The sequence below is a fragment of the Ochotona curzoniae genome, unplaced genomic scaffold (assembly GCF_017591425.1).
Source record: "Ochotona curzoniae isolate NIBS_2020 unplaced genomic scaffold, NIBS_Ocur_1.0 contig_4558, whole genome shotgun sequence".
In the NCBI taxonomy this organism is placed as follows: domain Eukaryota; kingdom Metazoa; phylum Chordata; class Mammalia; order Lagomorpha; family Ochotonidae; genus Ochotona; species Ochotona curzoniae.
Genome location: NW_024466327.1, coordinates 593722 through 619787, shown reverse-complemented (window position 1 = coordinate 619787; position 26066 = coordinate 593722). Strand labels below are relative to the sequence as shown.

At 34.7% G+C, this 26066-nt stretch overlaps 1 protein-coding gene and 1 pseudogene across 2 annotated transcripts in view; both read left to right on the top strand.

Moving 5' to 3' along the window:
• KIFAP3 (kinesin associated protein 3) overlaps positions 1–26066 on the top strand; it is a 136961-nt gene that overhangs the window by 5649 nt on the left and 105246 nt on the right. For both annotated transcript variants that reach the window (XM_040986822.1, XM_040986823.1), the window contains exons 2-9: positions 2075–2206; positions 9678–9832; positions 12964–13019; positions 13497–13638; positions 15925–16024; positions 17106–17230; positions 18899–18997; positions 20352–20530. In XM_040986822.1, the coding sequence (XP_040842756.1) occupies positions 2075–2206; positions 9678–9832; positions 12964–13019; positions 13497–13638; positions 15925–16024; positions 17106–17230; positions 18899–18997; positions 20352–20530 (988 nt within the window). The remainder of the gene's footprint in view (positions 1–2074; positions 2207–9677; positions 9833–12963; positions 13020–13496; positions 13639–15924; positions 16025–17105; positions 17231–18898; positions 18998–20351; positions 20531–26066) is intronic.
• LOC121160765 lies at positions 2584–2717 on the top strand (annotated as a pseudogene).

The following is a 26066-nucleotide window of genomic DNA, read 5'->3' as shown; positions in this document are numbered from 1 at the left end:
TAGGAGGTACCGGAAATTTAGGGTCATCTTAATTAATTTGCAGGCAATTAGATACATTAAACAGGGGACCAGGCCTGCATCAGTTTGAAATTACTCCTAGGATATAGTCCTTGAGTTTTCAGCTAACAAGTTGGAGTTTCACCAGAGCCTGTGCTTTATAGTGCATCCAGAACTCCAGATTTTGTGCCTCTATCAATATGGAGCTGTTGAATGATTCTCAGCCAGCTCCTCAGATGACAACACTCCTAGGGAAAGCAGCCCCAAATTCACACCTTGCCCTGTGTTCATTTTCCTGATCTTCCGTGCTTACTTCCTATTCCTATTTCAATGGATACATGCATGCACCTTACTGCCCCCATCTTTTTAGATTATAATAGGAATTTTGGTTTGAACTATCCTCTGACTCTCCATTACTAAGGTTTGTTTTAGTAAGTGAAATATGAACTTTATTTTTGGCATAACTCATGAGATGTATCAGGAATTGTAAGTATTGAATAAATATAAAAGGTTATTTTCCCTGGCTAAAGTATACAGCCTGGCAGGTATGCTCTGTAGCACAGACCCCTACACACCGTGTCATGAGTTTTGTCTCCATCTCTATCGACCTTCCTGAGACTGAGCCTAGAGGAGCAGGGGTGACTGAGTGGAGGGGTCCCTGCCACTCACAGTGGAGTCCCAGGTGTAGGTTTCGGTGCCAGGCTTTGGCCTGGCACTGCCTTCGCTGCTGTGAGCATTTGAGCAGTGAGCCAGTAGAAAAAAGTTCTTTTCTCCAATTTGTCTCTGAAATTAATAAAACTTTAAAAAATGTATACATATTCCTTTAAAATAGATTTAAGAATTTTATATCGATGTATAAGGGATGTAAATGTATCACATATAACAGTTATAACAAATAATTTGACTGTAGTGCAATTAATACATTAGTTCTAATATATTAATGGAATGAAGAACAATAAATGGTAATTCTATGGATATGGAAAAGCACTTTTTAAATTCATTAGCTAATTAATTTGTGTGCGTGAGGAAGGGAGCACTCTCATTTGCTGACCCAGTCCCTAAATGCTCACAGTGGCTGCAGCTAGGGTACAAGGCCAGGTGCCAAGAACTCACTCCATGCCATCCCCAGGAATGAGCACCTGGGCTGTCCCCTGCTGCTTCCTGGGGTGGACACTAGCAAGAAACTGCAACTGAAGAGCTGGACTTCAGGGCCACTCTGTTGTGGGAGACCAGCACTACAGGCTACTAGAGACTCAGGCTACTGTGCCATTGTGCCGGTCCCAAATTATGTCATTCTTAACTATTTTTGTTTCTTTTATTTTCTTATCATGAGGTTTTTTGTTAAATTAGGGGTTTTTTTAATCTATGATTTTTTTTTTGCCCCCCACAGAACCAATAAGTATTTGTACTGAACAGCGTAGTCAAAAAGGGTGACTATCCCAAACCATGACTACATCTGGGAGGCAGCCCTGTGGTATAGCTAGTTTAAGCTGCCCAGTGGCAGTGCTGGCCTCCCATATAGGTGTTGCTGTGAGACCTGGATGCTCCACTGTAGATCCAGCTGCCTGCCAGTGTGCCTGGGAAACAACACAAGGTGGTCCGCTTGCTTGAGCTCCACCCTCACTCATGGGAAACCAGCTCCTGCCTCTTGGCTCCCTGATGTGTTTTGGCCCAGCCCAGGCCACTGCAGTGATTTGGGGGAATAAACCTGCAGAGATGGAAGCTAATGCTCTCTCTCTCTCTCTCCCTTTCCCTCCCTCTCTCCCTCTCTCTCTCTCTCTCTCCTTCCCTTCATCCCTCGCTCTCTCTTTACCTCTCTCTCTCTCCCTCTCCTTCCTGCCTCTCTCCCTCTTTCAACTTTTCTCCCTCTGGGTCTCCCACCTTCCTTCTCTCTCTTTCTAGCTCTGCCTTTCAAAAAAATGAGTAAACATTTTTTAAAGGAATAAGTTGAATTCAATTGTATTTGCTAGTTGAACCCAAAGGTTCTGGGACTAGAAACTAGATAAAAACTATTTTAAAGCTATGGACATTTGTGAGTCTTTAATCTCCTTATGCTTATTTTTGTTTTGTATTACAGGAAAGTTAAAGGAGGAAATATTGATGTACATCCATCCGAAAAGGCACTCATTGTCCAGTATGAAGTGGAAGCTACTATTCTTGGAGAAATGGGGGATCCTATGTTGGGAGAACGAAAAGAATGCCAAAAAATGTAAGTCTATAGTTACCTTAAACAAATTTTGTATAAATCTGATATTATCTTACTCTACGTAAAGATAAGTCATTATGGCATTGCTTTCGATGTAGTTCATCTTAGTAGAGAGATTTTATCATTAAAAGTTAACTATTTGGATTAAATGATATTAAATTATAAATATGAATGATATTTAATTCATAGAAAACAAAATTTTGTAAGCATTGTGACATCCTGAAAAATACTAGTCTGATTTCTGACATTTAGTAAATGCTTAAAGTAGCACACATATTAACTTGTGAAATCAATTCTGAGTTCTGTTTATGCTAACATATGCATTTATATTGGAGAAAATATATTAACTTTTGTTAAATCAATTTAAAAACGTACATTCAATCGCTTCTCGGCCTTTTGGCTAAGATCAAGTGTAAAAACGTACATTCCTGTGAAACTTTTTCACTTAATTTGGGATTTTCATATGCCTTTCTTACCTGAATTTGCAGTATGTGGTGATTTTTGAGAAATCCCCAGTTGTATAAAGACCTTGAATTCATCCCCTGAAAACCAAATCTTCTGAAAAATATTAGTAATATTACTTCACAAGTCTTATCTCTCCAGGATCTGACACATCTTCCTTCCTGTTATGGAAGTACTTTCAGGAAGCCCTTGGAAACTGATCTCAGCTTGCTCTGGCACGAGGGATGATCTGGCCTTTATTCCATACTTTGTAGAAGTCGAGAAAATCTGAGAATACTTAGTATTCTCCCTCAACTCCCTTTTCTTCATGTTTTTTTTTTAATTTAGGAATTAATTAGAAAGAATAGTCTGTGTTTTTCTAATACTAAAAATGTTCAACCTGTTAAGATTACGTGTAATTCAGTTTAGCACATTGGAATACACCATATTTCAAATACACAATGTTGATTCTCAACGGGGAGTGGTTTTTTCCTGGTGGGAATGTTTGGCAGTGCCTGAAACATTGTGATCAACATAGCTACACTGGTGCTATTGGCAGCCAGTGTCTGAGGGCAGGTTTTGCTAGCAATCCTACACTGCATAAGACAGCCATCTGCACCAAACTAGGAGTCCTAGTATGCTGTTAAAACAGTATTCTAGTAGAGAAACTCCTGTCTGCATCCGCCTCCAAAAAGGATGTGCCTAACATATAATGGAGATGTCCTAATTTGTCATCCGTGGAGGGTTAGAAGGAGACGAAGTTATAATACTGTGTTAAAACTTGACAGTGCACATATCACACACATATCCACAAATGCATTCTATATGTTCTTAACATCTATTCAAGCCTTTTTTAGGTTCCCTCGTACTTTCTTTCTTTGATTTCTGCTTGTGATGGCTGCTTGACTTTGGTACATTTTGAGAATGTGAAAATGTGAAGATATTTTTATCGTTGCAAGAAAAGCTGCTGCATCATCTTTGCCTTCAGAACTTTATACATTTACATTTTGGAGAGGAATTTCATTCTTAGTTCTTAAGGATGTAGTCAGTAGCCTTATTCAGCTAGAATTCAATGAAAATAATGTTATTGTTTGAAAATCCATATGCTTTCTAGACAAGGAGTACATTCATTACGAGTTAGCCACCTGGGAAGGGTTACTACTGACTGACTGACTAAAATAAGTAGATTTAAGGTTTCAGACAAGAACAATCTGAGTAACTGTATCCTGGCTGTACAAGGTTTGTAGTGGAATCATGATGTGGGATCAAGAGGAAAGCATGGTTTGCTGGCACGGAGGTATTCTCTGTGGGAAAAAGGGAAATTTCACATCGATCAAGATATAGGTATGAAGTGAGACTCTCATAAAATGGAATAATTAGTGGTGTGACTGACATCTAAGACTTTTCTATTTCGTTCTCCTGTTTTAGGCAAAGTAACATTCACGCCCATCCTCAATACACTTCCTGTTTCCTGAAGATTTCATTGTGAGAGACTGAGGGTGGTAGCCCAGAATACTGCAGGTGGTTTTTAGAACGATATTCTTAGTAGTCACAGGGTGCATTATGAAGATTATATATGTGGATTATAAGCATAATCAAAGAAATTTTCTGGCAAATTCTGCATATTTTCCATTGCCTTTGATAATAAACCATTTTTGGAAAGAGATTATATACTAAAAAATTTTCTGGCAAATTCTGCATATTTTCCATTGCCTTTGATAATAAACCATTTTTGGAAAGAGATTATATACTAAAAGCAGATCTTTCTGTCTGTCTCTTCTCTGTAAATCTGCCCTTCCAATAATAATAATAATAATAATAATAATAAAAACCTAGTCTAAACTGAATACTGGGGCGAGGGGGAGGAACAGTGGGGAGGGTGGAAGAGGAGATCCCTGAGCCCATGGACCTGTATCATGAAAAAATAAAATTAAAGTATAAATGTAAAAACAACTAAATAATGGGAAGTCTTCATTGTGATTTACAACTAAATATATACAAAAATGTGTTAGATTTAATAAAATATAAGAAATTACTGAGGTCCATGATACAAACATTAGAATCCGCTCTATTAAATTCACTTATAAAAATAATTTCCTAAATGATGCTAAGTAGCTTATAGAATGCTAGGAAATAATGGTTGGGTTGACTGAGATGAATAATATCTAAATTACTGTACTGGAATGGTTTCATGAGCAATCTTTTATATCTAAAAAGTGGTTTCCCAGAAGCTGAATAGAAAAAAAATTCTCTGATATTTGCACCCCTACTACTTCTTCTAAGACTTTGATGTCTATGCCACAGAAACTAGCCATTTTAACCAAGAAATAATTGTATCCAAATATTTCTTTTTTTGTTATTTAAATTTTACTTTTATTATTGTCATTTTATGATACAGTTCCATAGGCTCCTGGGATTTCCCTTATCCCCTCCTCAAATCCCTCCCCCATCACTGAGTTCCCCTGTATCAGTAATATAGTATAATTCTTCATACACAATCATATGTCCATCATTGCAGGCATGGACAATGGCAGAGTCCAGCATCCTGTTGTTAAGATATATGTAAACAGTTTCATTGGGAGTCCATCTTTGTCTGGAAGTAGAGATGCATGCTACATTGTATCCTCACATCTGGATATAATAATCTCCATTACACAGTTACTATACATTCCCTTAAATGAAAAGCCACAGTACAAAATCAACAATAGGAAGTAAAATAGAAATTTACAATGCCATGAAGTTAAAAAACATGCTGCTAGATAAGATATTCTCCATTACAAAAGTAACTATACATCCCCTTAAATGAAAAGCCACAAAACAAAATCAAAAAGAAGAAAAACAAAATTAACACTATGAAGTTAAATAACATGCTACTGAAAGACTAATGTGTAGCTGAAGAAATGAAAAAAGAAAATCAAGAACCTTCTTTCAGAAAATGAGGCTACTGTATGATGTATGAGTTAGTGAATAATCAGAAGAAAGTGTCTTGAAGAGATGAAACTAACAAAAAATCAAAATCCATGAGATATAGTTTCCGCAGATCTTTATTGGTGATATATGTCTCATATAGGCAACAAATAAACAGGTTTTATTTTTTAATCCAGTCTACAAATTTATGAGGTTTGATTAATGAGTTTAAGCCATTTATATTCAGGATTAATACGAATGGGTGGTAATTTGATTCTGTGATTTTAGCAATAGGTTGTTCATTGATTTAGTCTTCTGTTGTCATTTTACTGGATTGTTCTTCACATTTGCCTTTGGTTTTGGTGGGTGCTATTCTACTTCTCTGTCAAGAGACCATTTGTAAGTATCCTTTGTAGGGCAGGTTTGGAAGACATTTTCTTTTAACTTTTCTTTACTGTGAAAGAATTTTATTTCATTTCAAAGACAGAGGAAAGCTTTGCTGGGTACGTTATTCTGAGCTGACAATATTCTGCTTTTAGAATCTGGAACATATCGCTCCACTCTCTTCTTGCCTGTAGAGTTTCCTGTGAGAGATCTCCTGTGAGTTTCATTAGCATTCCTTTATGTGTCAGTTGATTTTTTTTTCATGTCCACATTTAAGAATCTTTTCCTTATGTTCGATTGAAGAGAGTTTGATTATCATTTGTTGTGGTGAAGATAGCTTTTTGGGTCAAACCTGTTGGGAGTTCTGTGTCCCTCCTAGATGTTATTTCCCAATTCTTTCTCTAGATTAAGGAAATTTTCCCTGGTTATCTCATTAAATACTTTCATTAACCCAGTTTCTCTCTCTATGCCTTCTGGGACTCCCATAACCCTTAATTTAGGCCTTTTCATAGTGTCTTTCAATTCTTGAATACTTCTTTTTTAGCTTGACCCAGCTCTGCTTCCAGGTTTTTCTTTCTTTCCCCCTGGTGACAGCAAATATCTTCCAATTCTGAGATTCTTTCTTCTGCCTCCTTCATTCTGTGTTGGAGACTCTCCATTGTACTTTTCATTTGCTCCACTGTATTCTGCATTTCTGATAGATCAGCTTTCATTTGATTCATTTCCAGTGTGACATATTCCTTGAATCCCTTGAATGCCTGCCTTATGTGCTTCTTGTTGTTGATAAGAAGCTTCATAACATGTGATTTCAATTCTGTATCCTCCATTCTCCCGAGGTCTTCCTCAGTGAATTCTGAGTTTGGCATAGGGTTTTGCTCCTTTGCAGGGAAATCTTCGGTAATATTCATTGTGCCTGTGTGACCTCTTTTGCTCTTGGTTATTGTACTTCTGGTTATCAGATTCTTCTTGTTGGGGCAGGTTACTAAGCTGTGTCACCCACAGGTCTACAGTTCAATTTTACTTACTGTGATTGATACATGGCTCTTTGATTGTAGTCAGCTGTGCCAGTCACTCCAGCGAGTTTGAAGTCTGGGTCTTATGTTAGATTTCCACCATGGTCTCCATAGCTCCATCTCCTGGTTCCCCAGTCTCCACTTTCTGTGATACTGTGTTGAGGCTGTATCATTGTCACTGCAACCTTTCTTGAGCAGGTCCCAGGATTAGGGCGACACCAGGATTCCTATATAGCTAGGTTTGGTGGTGGTGATCTTGTCGGAACCTGTTGGCTGTTAGGTCTGAGAGCCACATTGACCTAGTTTGACCCCTAAAATGCCATAGTAAGTATTTTCCCTGTGAGACCAGTGCAATGCACTGAGCTCAGTGAGTTCTTGTCAAGCTCAGCACATGCACAGTTCACTGTTGTCTCTGCACTCTTAAAACTTTTGCCACAGTGTACACAAAATGGCACCTGACAATGCTAAAGTTCTTGATCTGCTGGTCGCAAGTCTGAAGGCTACCCAGAACTCTCTTGGGTGGAACCTGTAGAATGCCATGTTGTTGCAGTTCAGAAATGAGTTCACTCCCAGCTCAGTGCATGTGCAGTTGCCCCATAGCCCTTGCCTCCTTAAACAAAATGGTGCCCTCTTCAGCTCTAGGAAGCAGACTAGGTTGTGAAATCCACCCTGTTCTCACATTGCCCCTCTGGGATCTGCTGCTGTGTCTCTGCTCCTGGCCAAATCAAACAGACCAGCAGGACGGACAGTTCTTTGGGTTCACCTTCTGAGTTCCCTGTGAAAGTCCCTTCCCACATGGTTGCTGGTGGAGTTCCGGTTGCTGGTTGAGTCCAGATCACCATTAGCTGAATGGCACTGGAGTATCAGTCTCTGCAACACCACACCATTGTTTTCGCTGCTTTCCTGTGTCTGCATTCTTCAAGTACCCCTCTGCTGTTGTTCTGTCCTCTCCTATTTCCTGGAATGTGTCCTCTCTGCTTCACACTGATTGATATTTCTCCATCTGTATAAATGCCCAATGGAAAGTTTCTTATGTTTATCCATTTGTATGTGGCTTACATGGGAGCATCTGCAGTCTTTTCACCACTGTGATGTTTTACTCTAGATGTAATGTTATGTTTTCTTAGCTCTCTTTGGTTCCATGAATCCATGCAAATGTATTATTGTTTCCTGATTTTGAGGATTCTTCACATTGAGCTCCTGGTAATTCCCCTGGGCTAAGTTACAAAAAAATAAAAAAGAAAAAGAAAAATTAGGATTTGATTTATTACTCTTACTATTTTCATGCACTAAACTAAGTATAAATTGCATTCCTTTTTTCCCTGGTATTTGTCATGTAATTCCTAAAATATAGTTGTTTTTTCTTCTTCTTTTTATATAATGACACCAAAGCAACTAAATTTGAAAATATTAATTTTTTTGGTCTTTCCCTACTGAAAAATAAATTATTGATATGGTAAGAAATGATGCTTTTGTTACACTGTGAGTTCTCATATCCAAAAAATGAGTAGATATATTTGTATATCTCATTTGTATATTTTACATCAAAATATTTCTTTTTTCCTTTTTTTATATTTATAAATTTTATGGTACAGTTCCATAGGCTCTGGAATTTCCCCTTCCTCTTCCTCAATTCCATTCACCCCATTAGTTTCCCCTATATTAATTACAATAGTATAGTCATTCAAAAAGAGTCGTAAGAGCCCAGTGCAGTATGCTAGTGGCTAAAGTCCTCGCCTTGCATGCGCCAGGATCTCATCTGGGCACTGGTCATGTCTCAGTGGCCCTGCATCTCATCCAACTCCCTGCTTTGGGCTGGGAAAACAATTGAGGACAACCCATGGCCTTGGGACCCTGCACCCGGGCAGGAGACTCGGAGGAGGCTCCTGGCTCCTGGCTTCAGATTGACTCAGCCCTGTTGTGGCGACTTTGGGAGTGTGTCATTGGATGGGAGACCTTCCTGTCTGTCTCTCCTCTCTGTATATCTGACTTTCAAATTAAAAAAATGAATAAATCTTTTTTTAGAAAAGTCGTAAGTCCATCATTCTGCTATTTCAGTGTGTCATGATGTTATGCATGTAGACAGTGGTAGCTATTGCAACATTCTGTTGTCAAGATATATCTAACAGTTTCATTGGGAGTCCATCTTTGGTTTGGTAGTAGAGGTGCATACTGCAGTGTATCTCCACTTGTTGATATGCTATCTGTTATACAGTTCCTCTGGCTGAGTATGCATACGTGCATATTTCGCTCTGCATCTATTAAGCTTGTATGTTACATGAAGATTGCCTTATATCAGGGAGAACATATGATATTTGTCCTTTTGAGATTGACTTGTTTCACTGAGCATAATGGTCTCTAGTTGGGACCATGATTGCAAATGGTAGAATTTCATTCTTGTTAATGGCTGAGTAGTATTCCAAAGAGTAGTAGACTTATCATATTATACTTCTTTTTTATTACATGGTATACTTCTTTAAGATATTTATATATGTTGTTCTACCTGAGAGTCACAAAAAGGCCGTATGCTCCTTTTTGTCTTGTTCCAAAAAATTCTTGCTTTTTATTTCTCTAAACCCAACTGTATCTAATAGTTGATTATGTTTATTATGAAGAAGTATAGGTAGACTCCATAATAAAATATAAACTATAAATTATGTTAAAATAGTGTTGTTGAAGCTATCACCTGTTTTATAAGACTGAGTTGGAAAATTCTGATACACTTGCAGCATACGTCTTAAGAGTCTCAATGCCAACACAGATATAACTTCCCTGGCCCGGAAAGTCGTTGAAGAATGTAAACTCATTCATCCTTCAAAACTAAATGAAGTAGAGCAGCTGTTGTACTATCTGCAGAATCGCCGAGACTCGTTGTCAGGAAAAGGTAAGAAAAACTCTTTGGTGCAAAACCAGAATAGTTTTAATTTGTATTTCTGACATTTGGATGCTAGCTTAGAAAAGTATTTGATTCCTATATATAGTGTTTATATAAAATGCTCCCACAGAAAATGATCTGTTTTGTGCCTGTACAGATAAACTGAAATATTAATAAATAGCAAATGTCTCACTGATTCTGTAATACTAAAGGAAAATTGGGGATAGACAGTCGGGTTTCTCTGATCCATCTAAACTTTTTGTTCTAAAATTTTAAATCATCTTTGACTCGTAATTTAAATGGATGTAGTATTTAAATATTCAAGTGTTAAACATAAGTACTTTGGAGCCTCATAAAGATGGAATTGGTATGAATATTTCTTAGGAAAATATGTTATATTTTCATCACTGAGTATTTCTTACTGAGTATTATTTCCTCCGTTGCTTAGTAATTCACTTATTGGTTTACTGCCCAAATGGAAAGAACAGCCAGGGCTGGGCCAAGCCGAAGTCAGGAGCTGGGAGCCTCTTCCAGTTCTCTGATGTGGGTGGCAGGAACCCAGATATGTGGGTTAGCTTGCGCTGCTCCTTCCAGGCTTTCAGCAGGGAGCTGAAAGGGAAATGGAGCAACAGGGATGTGAATCAGCACCCATTTGGGATGCCAACGTAACAGGCAGTGTTTTTACTGACTGTCCCACAATGCCCACTTCTTGGACTTTTTTCAAATTAAACAAGCCTTCTCTCCATTTCGTAAATGAAATACATTGTGCATAATATGTACTTTTGTTAGTCCCAAATGTAATAATCCGTATTGTATGATCATTATATGTATGTTGAATAAGTTGAATGGCTGTTACTTATTTTAAAGCAACTTTGGGTAATTTGAACACAATTGGTTTTGCTCGGTTAGGTGACGCTCCCTTTATCCTTGTTAATTATTAAGCAAATATCTTATGAGAAAATACTCTTTTTAAAATGCCTAAGATTGATGAATAGTAGAATCTTTAAACAAATTCATTGTGAGTAAAGTAAACCAGTACTCTTTAAACTTTGGACATACTTTGCATAATATAGTTAATCCTAACAATTTCCTAGTGCTATCTCAATATAATTATGAACTCACATATAAAAAATGCAAATTTCTTTAAACTAGCGAAAATGCTTTCACTGAATTTTCAGGGAAAACCAATGATTTTACCTCCCTTCACAGAAATTAAAGGAATTATGAAAAAAATTCATGTCATTTGTAAGTGGATAAAATAATTCAAATCAGTATGTTTCTCTGAATAGATATTGATAACTAAAAATACATGAAATGCTTTTTTAAATTAAATATGTATTGATTTTAAGTAGAATTCTATTTTCCTTACCTTGTTGACTTGGTATTCGGCATTTTAGCACCAGAAACCTTGCTCTAAAAGCAACTCAAAAATATTGCTTTCATTATGTGTGATTCATTACCTTAAGTAATTTTTAGCTAGTTAAAATTATTGTCATATAAATTATATGTTAAGGCAAGATTTGGCTGGTTACAATATCTGACCTTATCTAGCATCACTGCTATCATCTCAATATAAGCCAGTTCTATTTTATGTGTGTATGTGCTAATTATAGAAAATTATAATTCTCTAATTTGTTTTGAGCCAGATTAATATTTTTTATACTTTCTGTTAGAAATCAAAAATTTTTTCTTTATTAAATAATTAAATATCATTTAGTGACATAACATGTTTAATCCCTTGTGATATATTTATAATTCATTGAAAAATAAGCGAGGGTTAAATTAGCATATGTATTTAGTGTTTGATTTTTTTTTAATAGATGATCTTAATTTTATTTGTTAGAGAAAAGTGAGTTGAAATCATCTTAGATGGCAGGGCCAGTATTGTGATGTAGTGGATAAAACCTCTATGGGAGCTGGTTCCTGTCCTAGCTGCACTACTTCTGCTCTCGCTCGCTACTAATGGACTGAGAAGCCAACAGAAGCAGCCCTCTGGGTTGCAGCCCTCTGGGTTATGTCCCCAGTTGGCCACGTAGGGCACTTGGTTGAAGCTTCTGGCTCGAGGTTTCAGCCCAGCCCAGCACTGGCTGTTGCAGCCATTTGGGGAGTAAACCAGCAAATGAAAGATAACTTTCTGGCTGTCACTCTGACTTTTAAAATAAATAAGGTTTTAAAAAATGTAATTCTAAGATATAAATGTACCCATTTTCTTTTTCTGTTTTCATTGTAGTTTTAATATTACTCAAGTCATATTATTTTCTTTGTCTTATTAATTTTCCTATTCCAACCTGAGCTTGAATTAGGAATACGGAGAGGAGATTCTTAGATTTGACTATTTTGCTTTTTGTTGTTAAATCTGACTGTGCATGTGCTGCAAAAGTTAAGCATGAAGGAAGTGAAAATTTTTCTGACATAAATGAAAGTATTAGTTATTGAAATTATTCTCATTAGAGAAGATAGATTATACTATTATTTTTTAAAGATTTATGTTATTTTTCTTGTAAAATCAGATTTATAGAGAGGAGGGCCAGAGAGAAAAAATCTGTCTGCTGATTCATTCTTCAAGTGGCCACAATAACTGGAGATGAGTTGATTTGAAGCCAGGAGGCAGCAGTTTCTTCTGGGTCTCCCACGCAGGTGCAGGGTCCCAAGACTTTGGGCCATCCTCAGCTACTTTCCCAGGGCACAGGCAGGGAGCTGGATGGGAAGAGTTGCAACCAGAACATGAACCGGCACTCATATGGGATCTCAGCACATGTGAGGCAAGGATTTTAGCCACTAAGCCATTGTGCCAGGCCCAGAAGATGGATTATAGATAAGCATTTTTTTATATATTGAAAACGCATTTCATAAAATCGTTTTTTAAGCTTTGCTTCAAAGTTTCAGACAGAGGAGAGACAGTGTTCCATCTGGAGTTCACTCCCCAAGTGTCCACAAAGCTTGGGCTGTTTCCTGTGAAGCCAGAAGCCTAGAGCTTCTTCCAGGTCTCTTATGTGAAAATAGTGGGTGGCCCATCCAGCTGGCCATTCTTCACTGTTTTTCTAGGCACATTAGCAAGGAGCTGGATTGAAAGTTAAAATGGGTAGAAATTACTCAGAAACACTAAAAACCTATTTCTGATTTTTAAAAACTCTTTATAGAAAAGAAGGAAAAATCAAGCAAGCCTAAAGATCCACCTCCTTTTGAAGGAATGGAGGTAAGACTATATCTGTTCTTCAACAATAGTGCACTGATCATGGAATTGCATTTTGCCATTAATAATACAATCGCATTAATCAGATGTGAAAATTTTAAAATGGTTAAAATTAGAAGATCTGAAAAAGCCTGGAGATCAATATTTTACTAATAAGGAAAAAGTAACGATTGTTTTGAGGTACAATTTATACATACAATAGTACTATGCATCTAGCAGTATATTTTGAATATTGATAAATATAGTACTTTCAAAATATTTTGAATTACATGTAAAATACTTTATGTGACAAATTTTACAGTTTATGTATGCTCCATTTTGTCATTGCAGTTTATACTTTTGAATTACTCCCCTAAAAGCTGAAATTTGCAAATTTGTGTTACAAAGTACAGTATTATACCTATCACAAATGATCATTTTCTTGCTCTTGGGCCATCATTATTGTGCAGCGTTATTATCTCCTGCCTCTTCTATTCACAGATTGATGAAGTTGCTAACATTAATGACATGGATGAGTACATTGAATTACTGTATGAAGATATTCCTGACAAAGTCCGAGGTTCTGCTTTGATACTACAGCTTGCTCGGAATCCAGATAACTTGGAAGAGCTACTATTAAATGGTGATTTTTTTAACTATATATGTTAAAAGTGGAAAAAATAGAAGACCTTTTACAATTATTATAATAGAAGAATAATTTAAAGTTTATGCCAAACTGATGAATATATCTGCTTTTTAGCTCCTTATCCCGTGTAATGATAATAAAATATATTTAATTCCCTGGAGAATAAACAAATCTTGCCATTAAATGAGGACAATCAAGCATTCATGATTATCAGATTTTTTTTATTCATTTAATCTGGAACACATTTTTTGTTTTTTGTGTTAGAATCCATGATCAAACTTTTGACCTTTTTAAAGATTCAAAGGCAGAGTTATAGAGAAAGCACGCAAGGGAAAAAAGTTGGAGGCAAGGAAGGAGAGAGAAAGAGTGACAGAGAGACACACACAGATACTTTCCTTCTCTTAGCTCACTCCTTAAGTGTCTGCAACACCCAGTCTGAGCCAGGCTAGCTCCAGGAATCCAGACCGACCTGTCGGTCTCCTGTGTGGGTGGAAGGGGTCCCACACCCTCCTGCATTTCTGTTCCAGGCTCACTAGCGTGGCTGGATCATGCGTGGAGCAGATAGAACTTGAATCCTGTAGTGCTGTGGTGCATGCGTCACGGTTGGTGGCTTACTACACTGTGCCACAGTGCCGACCCTGGACAGTTGTGTAGCATGTGTACCCAGATCATGCTTTTATTAAATCAGGATTTCTATATTCATTTTTTATGAGCACAACAAAAGCTGTTAAAACACTGTCTCTTTCTCACAGTATCTATCTCTGAGTCATTAACATATATTATATATTCATGGGTCCATTTTACTACTCTGTTTCGTTGACATGTACCGTACTGCTTATTGTTTTGTTTAGAATTTAGTCACAGCTTTTTGACTTTATAAGGGAGAAGTTCCAACTTGCCCTTTTGTTTATTTTCAAAGTTTGCTTTACTGATGTTGTACATTTGGCTTATACATCATTTTGAAATAAATTTGCTGTATTTTCTGATAAATCGTAATGGATTTTTAATTCCTGTGGTATTAAGTATGTAAATTAGTTTTTAAAATTATTTTTATAAGCCTTAGGTTTTTCCTTTGGTTTTGTGTTGTTAACTTATCTGCGATTCCCATGGCTATATTTTTATGGAAACATTTCTCAGTTGTAAACTATAGGAAATTAGTAAAATTTGTTAGTTAAGTGCCTGAAACTGAACCTGTGCCTAAGTTCATGACATTGTAGACAATTTTTTTTGCATGTAAATACTGTTTGCCAGAAATAACATTTTCTTTGGATTATAATGGTCAAATATTTTTAAAATTATTGGATTGAGCAGATCAAAATAGACAGGACTTATTAAGTAGTACTTTCTGGAACCCTCACATGTTAATATGCATTGCTTGACTGTAATTTTGTTCAGATCAGGGCTATCCTGATATCTCCATTGTGACCATAAATACACAATGAAATGCTGTTATATTTTTAATTTGCTAAACAATTCATTGCTAAGTAAATTAATAATAAGTGTTTTATTATTCTAAATCTGATTAAAAGACTCAGATAAACTGCTTTACCACAAAACGAACACTGATAATAGTGCAGTACATAACATACAGTCAGTCCTGAATACCTGTTAAGGACAGTTGAATTATGATTACCATATTAACGTACCTGTAGTTTATCGTGTATTAAGGATTTGCTAGGTGTTTAACAGTACCAATTTGAAACAGTACCAATTTGTTATTTCTTTATGTTTACTTAACATGCTGTAGTTTTCATTAATTCACTCATCAATTAGATTCCTGTTAAAATAGGAGCTAATTTTCTGAAAGACTTATTTTTTTATGTGCCAGTAGACTTGTCTTCCTTCATTACTGAGATTAAATGGAACTAGCATTAGTCTACTAAGCTGATCATTTTTTGTAAATTCGTTTTTATTTTCTCATCAAATACGTTAAATAATATGTTAACAAGGAAAAACGTCAGCATTACAGTACTATGTTTACAACTGGAAATGCAAATTCATGATACTGTCGTTATTATTTTTTGTCACTCATGATATGTGTGGTACTTGTCTTAAATAATCTTTTGCAGTATGGACTTGAAGCTGCAGTGTGGATTTTTAAGCAAAAGTTTTACTGTTGTTTATAAAAAAAACTTTCCATATTGGAAAGAAGCATCCTACTTTTTGTCCCAGTTGTAGCTTAGCTGACATTGTTATTTATTAATGTAGACATTTAAAACCGATCACCCTTTACACTAGACAATGCTGATGATCCTTTTTATGTTTCCTTCCACTTCACTTCAGAAACTGCTCTCGGTGCGTTAGCAAGAGTACTGAGAGAAGACTGGAAGCAAAGTGTTGAATTAGCTACAAACATAATTTACATATTTTTTTGCTTTTCTAGGTAAGTTTAAAACTATTACTAAGACTAACTTGTCTCTCTTGCTGTCTGAGTAACTGATTCCGTTTGTAGTTCTCTGTTTTTCTGCGTGTCTGTGCTCTTCCTTTGAATTCTCATTTTCCAATCTCCATTTTGTTCTCTCTTGCTCTTTCATTCATTCTGTTCCACCCTCACCCATGCACACACACACACACACTGGAATGCTTTTAATAGTTTACAATTGTGGACGATGAGCTCTTGAAGCAGAACATCTAGATTTGGGTTTAAGTTCTGCAGTATGATCTTAGTTACTTCTCTGGGCATCAAATCCTCAGATTTTATGGTGGTAACCATACTGGATAGTTTTAAAATTGAATAAAGTAAGAATTAATGTAATTTGATTATGGTCAGGTGTTTCACACAGTAATCAAGATATTGCTAAGGAAACCTATATCCCATCTCGTTGGTTTTGAGTCTTGGCTCCACTTCCCCATACAGCTTCCTGCTCATTTCCACCCAAGGAGGGAACTGGTGATGGGAGTACTGGAGTCCATACAGTCCACATGAAAGATGGAGTTTGACTGCATGGCTCTTGGCTCCTTCCTTGTTTAGTCCTGTCTTTTTTATTTTGGGAGGCGAATCGGAGATGAAAAGTCTCTGGCTTTTGCTATGTCTCCACTTTTCAAAAAATTCAAAATAAACTCAAAATAAAATATGTAGATTAAGGCCTGACTCAGAGTGAAGCATTCAGTAAATGTCATTGTTTTCACATATTCATATAAGTTGTATTTATTCTTTATACAAAAAATGATTGAGAAGTTGTTTGAAACATTGTGAAAAGTTTCTGGCCAATTTACAGAAAATTTCATTTGAGAATACCTGACTCACTAATATGGGTGATTAATCACAGAAGGTATTTAATTTTTAACTCCTTAAAAATAAATCAGCAGTGATAGTCTTAAATTTCAAATGTTCTTTGTGTGCTATGAATATATTTGTTTGTGGAAATATGTATACCAATTTTGTTCTATACATGGTTTGTCCCAATGTGTATTGAAAATAAATTTCCCATAAGATGTATTCTTTTAAAATCTCTTCTTTAAAGTTTTTCTCAGTTTCATGGACTTATCACTCACTATAAAATTGGAGCTCTATGTATGAATATTATTGATCATGAGTTAAAAAGACATGAGCTTTGGCAAGAAGAACTTTCTAAGAAGAAGAAAGCTGATATCCTTTTAAAGTGGTATTTTGTGGTTTTTTTTCTTTATTTGCTAATTACGTTGCTTGGAAATAATGCAAGAATGTGTTGACAGTTGAGAATAAATACTGAAATCACTTGAGAAAACCTAGTCTGACATTGTACTTATATCTGCTATCTCTTTCCTGTAGTGATTAATGATCTAGAAAAGGTCACAGTGTCCCCGGATAACTGCACAGGTGAATCCCTCGGTGACCACACCCTAATGTGCTGAAGGTCTTTTGGCTAACTCAATCCTGACTCACCATTGTTCCTTAGGTGCTTGCTTCTAAAGTGAGTTTGGTTAGAATAGATACGAATTTAGTGAAGGACTTACCTTAAAGTTCTGTTTACTTATGAAAGTCTAAAAACATCTTTCTCAACAAGTTCATATTTGAGAGGCCTATAGAATTATAGAACCCATAAAAGGAATTTTCTGACTTTTCACCTGTCTTACAATATAGAAATCTTTTCTGCAGCTTCCCTGAAGAGTGTTTATATACTGATTGGTATTATGTCTGTTGGCATTCTGTTAAAATTGTTATTTCACTCATTTTCCAACAACTTCTGTCCCCTGATTCTACTCTTTCACAGTGAAGCAATATCAAGTAAGGATATTTCTTCAACATCATGATTCCTCTCAGCATGAAGATATTAATCATATTACTTCTATAATGTAGTTCTTCTAGATCAAAGGTTCCTGACTTATTCATATCTGGTCTAAGTTATGCAAATCAGCATGCTATACTATTAGTTTTGCTTTGAACCCAAGTTTTATTGAGGTCTTTTAAAATCTGAAAATATTATTCCTGTAGTGCAGTTTCATAAACTTCTTAACTCCAGTCTGTAGAAAAAGTGTACATTTTTTATTGCTACTACTATTTTCTGTGATTCTGTTTTGTAAGCATAGATTCCTCCCTCCCCATCTCCTACTTCCCTCCCAACATTTTCCCCGTACTATCATGATAGTATAATCTTTCAGTAACAATTGCCGGTTTAATGTTCTGCTATTTAAGTGTATCATGGCTCTGTATGGACCATTATCTCAGTGAAATAAGCCGATCCCAAAAGGACAGATAGCATATGTTCTGTCTGATATAAGAAAACCATCATGCAAAATGCAAAATAAGTAGACATATAGATAAGTATAAACAAATATTCTCAGGAATGAACTGTGTTAAGTGGAATTTATCCTTTGTTGTTTTTGTTGTTGTTTTTTTCTCTTTAACATCTCTTAGAGGGAGAGTACTAAAAAAGCTTTAGATTTCATTTTTATTCTTTAAATACTCTGGGCATCTATCCGAAGTAGACTCAGTTATTCTTAATAACTAAATCGGTCTCTGAGGCCATAATCATTTTGGCTCATGGTACTTGTCAGTCTATTGAAATTTAAATACTTGGAAACCTGCATGAAATATTTGTAAACAATTTCTAGAAATACAAGTATTTGGTGATGTTAAAACATTTGCTCATGCAAAGATTCAAAGGAAATCCTAAGATTTCTAAGAAATCCTATTATAACCACAATAGAGAGGTAGAGATGTGATGATGTGCAGTTGCATGTAAAATGTGCTACACTATTCTCTGCATGAAGTATTTTTTATGTGTTTGTTTTTGGTTTGCTTAGTATGTGTGATCCTTAACTTTAAGCTGTTCACTTGATGAAGACCCTGAAAACCAAACCTTGAGAAAGGAGTACGAAAAAACATTTAAAAAGTACCAGGGGCTTGTGATAAAACAAGAGCAGCTATTACGAGGTATGAATTTCTGGCTAGTGAGAAAAGCAAGAGTACTTACTCTCAATGCATTTATTTTAGTCTGTTTTTTGTCATACCATTGAAATTAATAATCAAATAGCTGAAAGTTCTGTAAACCTTAATAAGCTACAGATTCTTCTGCTTTGACGCTTCAAATGTTATCCTACTAGGTCAATCCACTTAGTTCTCTTTTTGTCAATAGAGACAAGATAGAAAACATTATCTTTGGTTGCTGTCAAAAGAGGACAATTATTTGAATGTCCCTTGAGGACCTAAGATTTTTCATTACAGAGATCGCAAACAAATTTTACTTGGAAGTAGCAGTGCGCAACCTTTACTCTGGTGTGATAGTATTATTAGTGAATTTCATATGGCCTTTTCTTATAGAGTCTAGCAGAAAATCCATTTGAATGTGAAATTCAAACTTCATTTGAATGTAAAATTCAAATGTAAAAATTAGTGTCCTGCAATTTAGTTTAGGTATGCCACATATTTTGCGATGTAGCTCTTCAACATAACAGCTCTTATTTGTTGAAATTTCATAAAATATTTCTAGTTTTCCATATGTATAAAAGTTACTTCCCTATTTTATTATTCTTTGACTTCTCTACATTTAATTGTCATTTGATTACTATTATTTTCTAAATTCCAAAAAGATAAAATTCATTGTCATATTTTTATTACGGCATCCTAAGCATCATATTGTAATTTTATGTATAATTTTATATATTTATATAAATAATATATAAATACTTATATATGTCTTTATATATGAATATATTTGTATAATACAAAATAATATTTATATATTTCTATAAATGTGTATTTATATTTATAAATATATAAGTATATGAATAATTATATAATAATATATTCATTATATATCATATATTTATATATTTGCATGCTATATATTTAGAATATATAAAATATGTATTATGAATTATATGTAAGTTATATATAATATGTATTACATTTTGCTTATTATATCATATATATGGTATACTATAATTATATAGTGTAAATGTATTATAAAATATGTAAATGATATAAAATAAATTATAAATAATATAGTAAATTTATATTTGTAACATATAAATTATGTATACTATATATGATACATAAAATGTGTATTTTGTTTTTAAAAGTGTATATATTCTATTTTATATATTTAAATGTAATGCATTTTGTTTTAAATATGTATATATACCTTATTCAGTTGTGCACTTATTTTCTTATGGCTTAATTACTAGCTGGTTACACTTGTAAAATTCTGTCACTCTTGTGAGCTGAAGAGATTTTTTTAAGTTGTTGATTCATATTCCAGTAATTTAACTTTTTGTCTGTTTTCCAGTGGCACTTTACTTGCTTCTCAACCTTGCTGAGGACACTCGTACAGAACTGAAGATGAGGAACAAGAATATCGTCCACATGTTGGTGAAGGCTCTTGATCGGGACAATTTTGAGCTGCTTATTCTAGTCGTATCATTCTTGAAGAAGCTCAGCATTTTTATGGAGAATAAAAATGATATGGTAACTTGCAAAGCTCCCTCTTGAAATAGTCTGTATTAGCCTTTGTTTTAAGTTAGAGTATTTTTGATAAAAACTAAACATTTTATCTTCCTACTGAGATCACTCTGAATATTTTACAAAGTAGTGACTCACTGCAGTATTTTTATTACAAAATATATTCCATGTTAGCATTCCAGAATATTGAAGCTTTCTTGGATTAAAATATTTTCTAATATGTTGTATATAATACATCTCACCACATTTTGTTTAATGTATCAAAAGTAGCTTAAACTTAAAAATGTCCATCGGGTCATCTAACCTTTTCATATTTTCCTGAACTATTTCATTGTCTGCATTTCTGACATTAGTCTTTGGGGTGCAGTTTATTCCAGTTTGTTCTTTGTCACCTGTTATTCAAGTTGGTGACCATAACTTGTTCATTCTGCTTCATGAATAGCTCTTGCAGTTGTCCCTCTTTGTACTAACTGAGCATTGAATTAGTTCATATAATCATTGCTCATTTCTTACTTGAATCTTTCTGTTAAGCTCCTAGTTGTCTGCATCTCTTGTTGTATTGATTTAATGGTCTGAGAAGTAAAACTTACATTATTTCCCTCTCGTTAGATAGAATACACTGGATATATATATATATACACAAAATAAAATTTTTATCTGTTTTTTCTCATGTCATAAAAATCTCTTGTTGATTATAATATTATCTTGAATATCTCATAGATTAAACATGCCTTATTTTCAGGTATTTAACTTCAGCTGTTAGAAATAACATTTCAGTGTATATATGTATACATATATTGCTGCTTTTATTTCTTGTTATTTTCTTGGAGTCAATTCCTGGTCATTAACCTTTACTCCACTAAATACTATTTTTAAAAAAACATATCTGGCTTTACTGAAAATTATGAATATAAGTGAATTTGTTAGATAATTTAAATGCATATAATTCTGTCTCTTCTTTTTCTGCTTTTGAAATCAAATGAACTATGAAGCAGCTTAAGCTAAATTGAATGACATTCTAGATGCTTCTTAAAAACTTGAGAATGACTTATCAGATTTAATAAGTGCCTTGAATTCTTACTTTTTAATAAATTCAGATTTATTTTTACCCCTATTTAATGTTATTTTCACCATTAGCATTCAATTATTATTAGTTAGCATATAATTTTTATTATATCCTTTGGACTAAAACATGCCGTTTTGTTTTCACTTTGTAACTAAAAATAGGTGACATGCTGATCTGTATGCTGCTGAGTGCTTAGCGTGCTAACGAGGTTTACCATTTATGTGTTTACATTAATTTTATCTTTCGCCTGTTCTCAAAATTATTTGCCATCAGCATGTATCTACTGTGTGTGTGTTAGATTTGCATTTATATCATGTACTGCTTAAGTGCTAATGCTATGAAAAAAAAAGATATCAACAGTTATTGAAAATTATATTCCAGTAAGTTCATGGAGCTAGAAGGTACAATTTTTCAAACCTCAAATTTAACTCCTCATAATACGAAGGTGAGAAAAGTTATTCATCTAAAGTCATAAGAACCTTTGATTAGCCCTACTTTTACTATAGGTGTCATACATTTCATTTTTGAGTTATTAAAAATTTAGCTTCCCAGTTTTTCAGATAACTTAACAGATGATCAGATACATGAACAGTTTTCTTAAGGAAACAGATCTCTAAACTGTTAGCTGCAAATAGTTTTTCTGCTAGAGCAAAATTATAACTTTTTTTTTCAGATGTATTTAGCAAGGATACCCATAAGCGATTTTTAAATGTTGACTCTAAGAAACACTGAAAAAGCTATCTTTAAAGACTGAAATTAATTTGCAAATAGTCACTCTGAATTGTTTAATAAAAATACTAATTGTAATTCCACATTGAAGAAATCAATTGGTAATTTACTGCATGTTGAGACAGTAACTAAATTTAGCTCCTGGAATTGAGCTTTTATCAACGAGACACGACTGGATGACTGGGTTAAATAAATACAAGTCTAGCGTTTAACATCTGATTGACTAATGGCACATATTTCACATTCCATTCTATGCCATGAAATACAATTAATAACAAACTCTCCAGGTTATTTTATTAGTAAGTTTTTTGTAACAACTAATATATACATATTCTGTTAGTTTTTTTTTTCAGAAGAAAAATATTACTTAATGTAATTAATAACAGCTAAGGCCTGTGAAAATTTTGTTTTAAAAAAAAAGGGTGAAGAAAATGCCTAATCTATTGCGAATTTATTTAGATAGCATATTCTTTTTACTATAAATGTGAACAAATACTGACCTGTTTTTTTAAACATATCTTTAAAATTAAATTTTCTGTTATTTTGTTCAATTGAATCATAACTATTAATATTAGCATAATTATGTTAATATGACATTCTATAATAGAAAGGAAGCAAATCCTATTAGAATCTAGTTTTAAGAGGAGCAGCAGAGAACATATATATTGCTTAGGTTGCTTATATTGTTAGTACTTATATTTAGAGTTCTTTTGTGTTTTGGATACAAGTGTTTTATCAGTTACATAATTTACAGGTACTTTTCCCCACTTTCTGTGGCCTTTTCATTCTGTCATGAAGAAAGGAATGTTTTGACTTTAATGATATCTGGGTTAGGTTTTGTGAACTCAAGGAAGCAAAGAATTTTGTTTAAGAAATATCTATAGCTATGTATGTGATGGTGATTTTAACCTATGATTCATTCAGTTTGAGATACTTTTGTATGCAACATAAGTTGTGCATCAATAATGGTTATTTTTCAGTATGGATGTTGAGTTGTTCTGGCACCATTTGTTGAGGACTCTCTCAGTTAAATTTCCTTTGTAGTTATTGAAGTTGATTTTGTACCCTTGTTGAAGATTTGCAGTATGATTCTATGTTCTGTTTTCTATTCCATTCATCTGTGTGTCTATGCTTTTTCACTACTGTGTCCTTCTCTAGATTATTGGAGTTCTGTACTAATCAAGCATGTGGAACCTCCAGTAACTATTATTCAAAATTATTCTGAGTTTTCTGTATTCCTCAACTTTCCTTATGCCTTTTGCCAGCAATTGGTCTATTTTTTTTTTCAGATTTATTTAATTATTGAAAGGCTGAAAGGTAGAGGGGAGAAAGGGAATGGGGAGGGAGAGAGAGAGAGAGGCGGCCTATTTGCCATCCATTGGTGGTTCACCCCCCAGGTAGAGACAGAGAGCTCTAGCTTCCATCCTCTGGTGGTTCACTTCCCAGGTGGCCACAGTAGCTGGGCCAGGCCAAAGCCAGGAGCCTGAAACCACATTTGAGTCTCTCACAAGGGTAGCAGCTATCTTCAGCTGCCTTCCCAGGTATATCAGCAGGAAAGAAGCGAGGTCAGAAATGGAGTAGCTTGTACTCATACTGGGGCTCCCATATGGTATTCCTTTGTCACAGAGAGCAGCTTAACCCACTGAGCCACATTACCACACTCCCTATTGATTGACTTTTGACTGTTTGTTGAATTGGTCTTGCTTTGCACTTTGTATTTAGATTTGACTAACTTATCATTGTTGGGGACTTTTATGTCTGTATATGAGGCATTATTGCTCCATTATAAACCAATCTTTCTTTTCTTCTGTTGTCTTGCTTTGTTTTTATTATTGCAGTATCTTTTTTAAGAGTCTGTATAGAATTGCTTCTTACTTGTAGTTAAATCCATAAACAGAATGCACCAGTGAAAAGGCAGTTTGGACCTGAACTATCCTTTCTGTGAATTGCCTTAATAGATAGAAAAGAACCATTCAGGGTGTTTTTGTTTATTTGTTTGTTTGATGGTTTGTTTGTTTACTCTGTAGTTTGATTCCCTAAGGGAGTTGTTCCTCTTTATTTTGTTGAATGTGTGGGCCTAAAAGTTTTGCTGCTTATTTCAGTTGTCTAAAGGCTTGATGTGATTATCTTGATGTGTTTCAGTCTGGTGTTAGTCACTTTTTTCTTTGTTATTCCTAAGATAATGGTTTATTGCTTGTGTTGATAATGTCAAATAACTGGTTAATAGCACCATGTTTGATTTATGGAACTTTTTGGAGATTGAGTATACGCAAAGGAAGAGCTCTAGAATGTCGCTACAGTGTGTTTCTATAGTGTAGAGATGAGTCACAAGGCTAAAAGAGAATAGATGCTTTTATAACCAAATTTTTCTGATTACTACCTGAACGTCTCTGCATGTGGAGGGCTTTTGTTACTAAGTAAGTTTTGTTTTCTGAGACTTTTCATTCTAAAACAAGTTCTCTTGGTGCTGTTTTTTATAATCTTTGTAATCATGGAGTCAGAAATATTTCCTCTAAAGTGCTCAGTAGTCAATATATTAGGCATTACTCTTCATGGAAACTGAAGGTTGAATTTCATATAATTTTTATGTATCATGAATTATTAGTTTTCACTTGATTGTTTTTCAGCCATTTAAAAATATAAAAGCCAGAAACCATCCTCAACTTGTGATTTATTGTGGAAACAAATGATGGGCCAGATTAGGCTCGCTAGTCTTGGTTTGCCAGTTTGTGTCGCAAAGTTTCAGCTACTTCATTTAGCTCAGCTTCTCTTCAGTTTTATAAAATGCCCACATATCCACTGAATATCACCTGAAATCAAACATGATCACACTAAGTCATCATTGTCTTGGACCTGTTTTCCATTCCTTGACCTTAGGTAATGATACCTATGTTCACCCTATTGACTGTAGAAAAGGGACCTCACTGCTCTTGTTAAGAAGCCTCCTTGCAAGGTTGACCATCATCTGTTCTCTGGGAACATGAATTTCAAGAGTATTCCTTGTGTGGGAACTAGTCTGACCATTTCATCCAGTAGACTTCAGGTCATTAAGGACATTCTACTACCTACAGAATAATGTTGGATTTTTTTAGAAAGTAATAAAAGCTTTTAGGGTATTCTGCCAACATCCACAACACATATTTGATACTGTGAGTCATACCAAATAATAGAATTGCCCAACCTACCTTTTGTTATTAAATATACATCCAATGTTTTCTTCATAAGTTTGGGTTGGCACTGCTCTTTCTTACCTAAAAAACAAGTTCTTAACTCACTTTTAAACACTTTGTTCCTAATTTGACATCTTTTTTATATATAGGATAAATGCTTCTAGAGCAACTCCATGTTGATTCCAGAGCACTTTGTATATTCAGTTTACATCACATTGTATTTTTATTATTTATTCTTTGCCCACCCAGTTTACAAAATGTGAAATCATTGAAGGTCATACTGAGATCTTAACTGATGTAGCACAAAGCCCAGCACTTAAAAGATATTATTCAATAATATAGTGTTTTCAAGGACTGAAGTAATTGCTCTTACTGTTGATGTCACTAAAAATGAGGAAAGGAGCAGGTGATGTGAAGTTACATATTTTCTCACCAGATGTTGGAAGCAAGGAAAGTTACAGACTGGGGGTAGTATAAGATTAATATAATTATAAACATCAATACATATTAAAAACAAAACCAAATATGTTTGATCTTTTGCCTTATTTTACAACAATACCTCATGGCATCTATATTT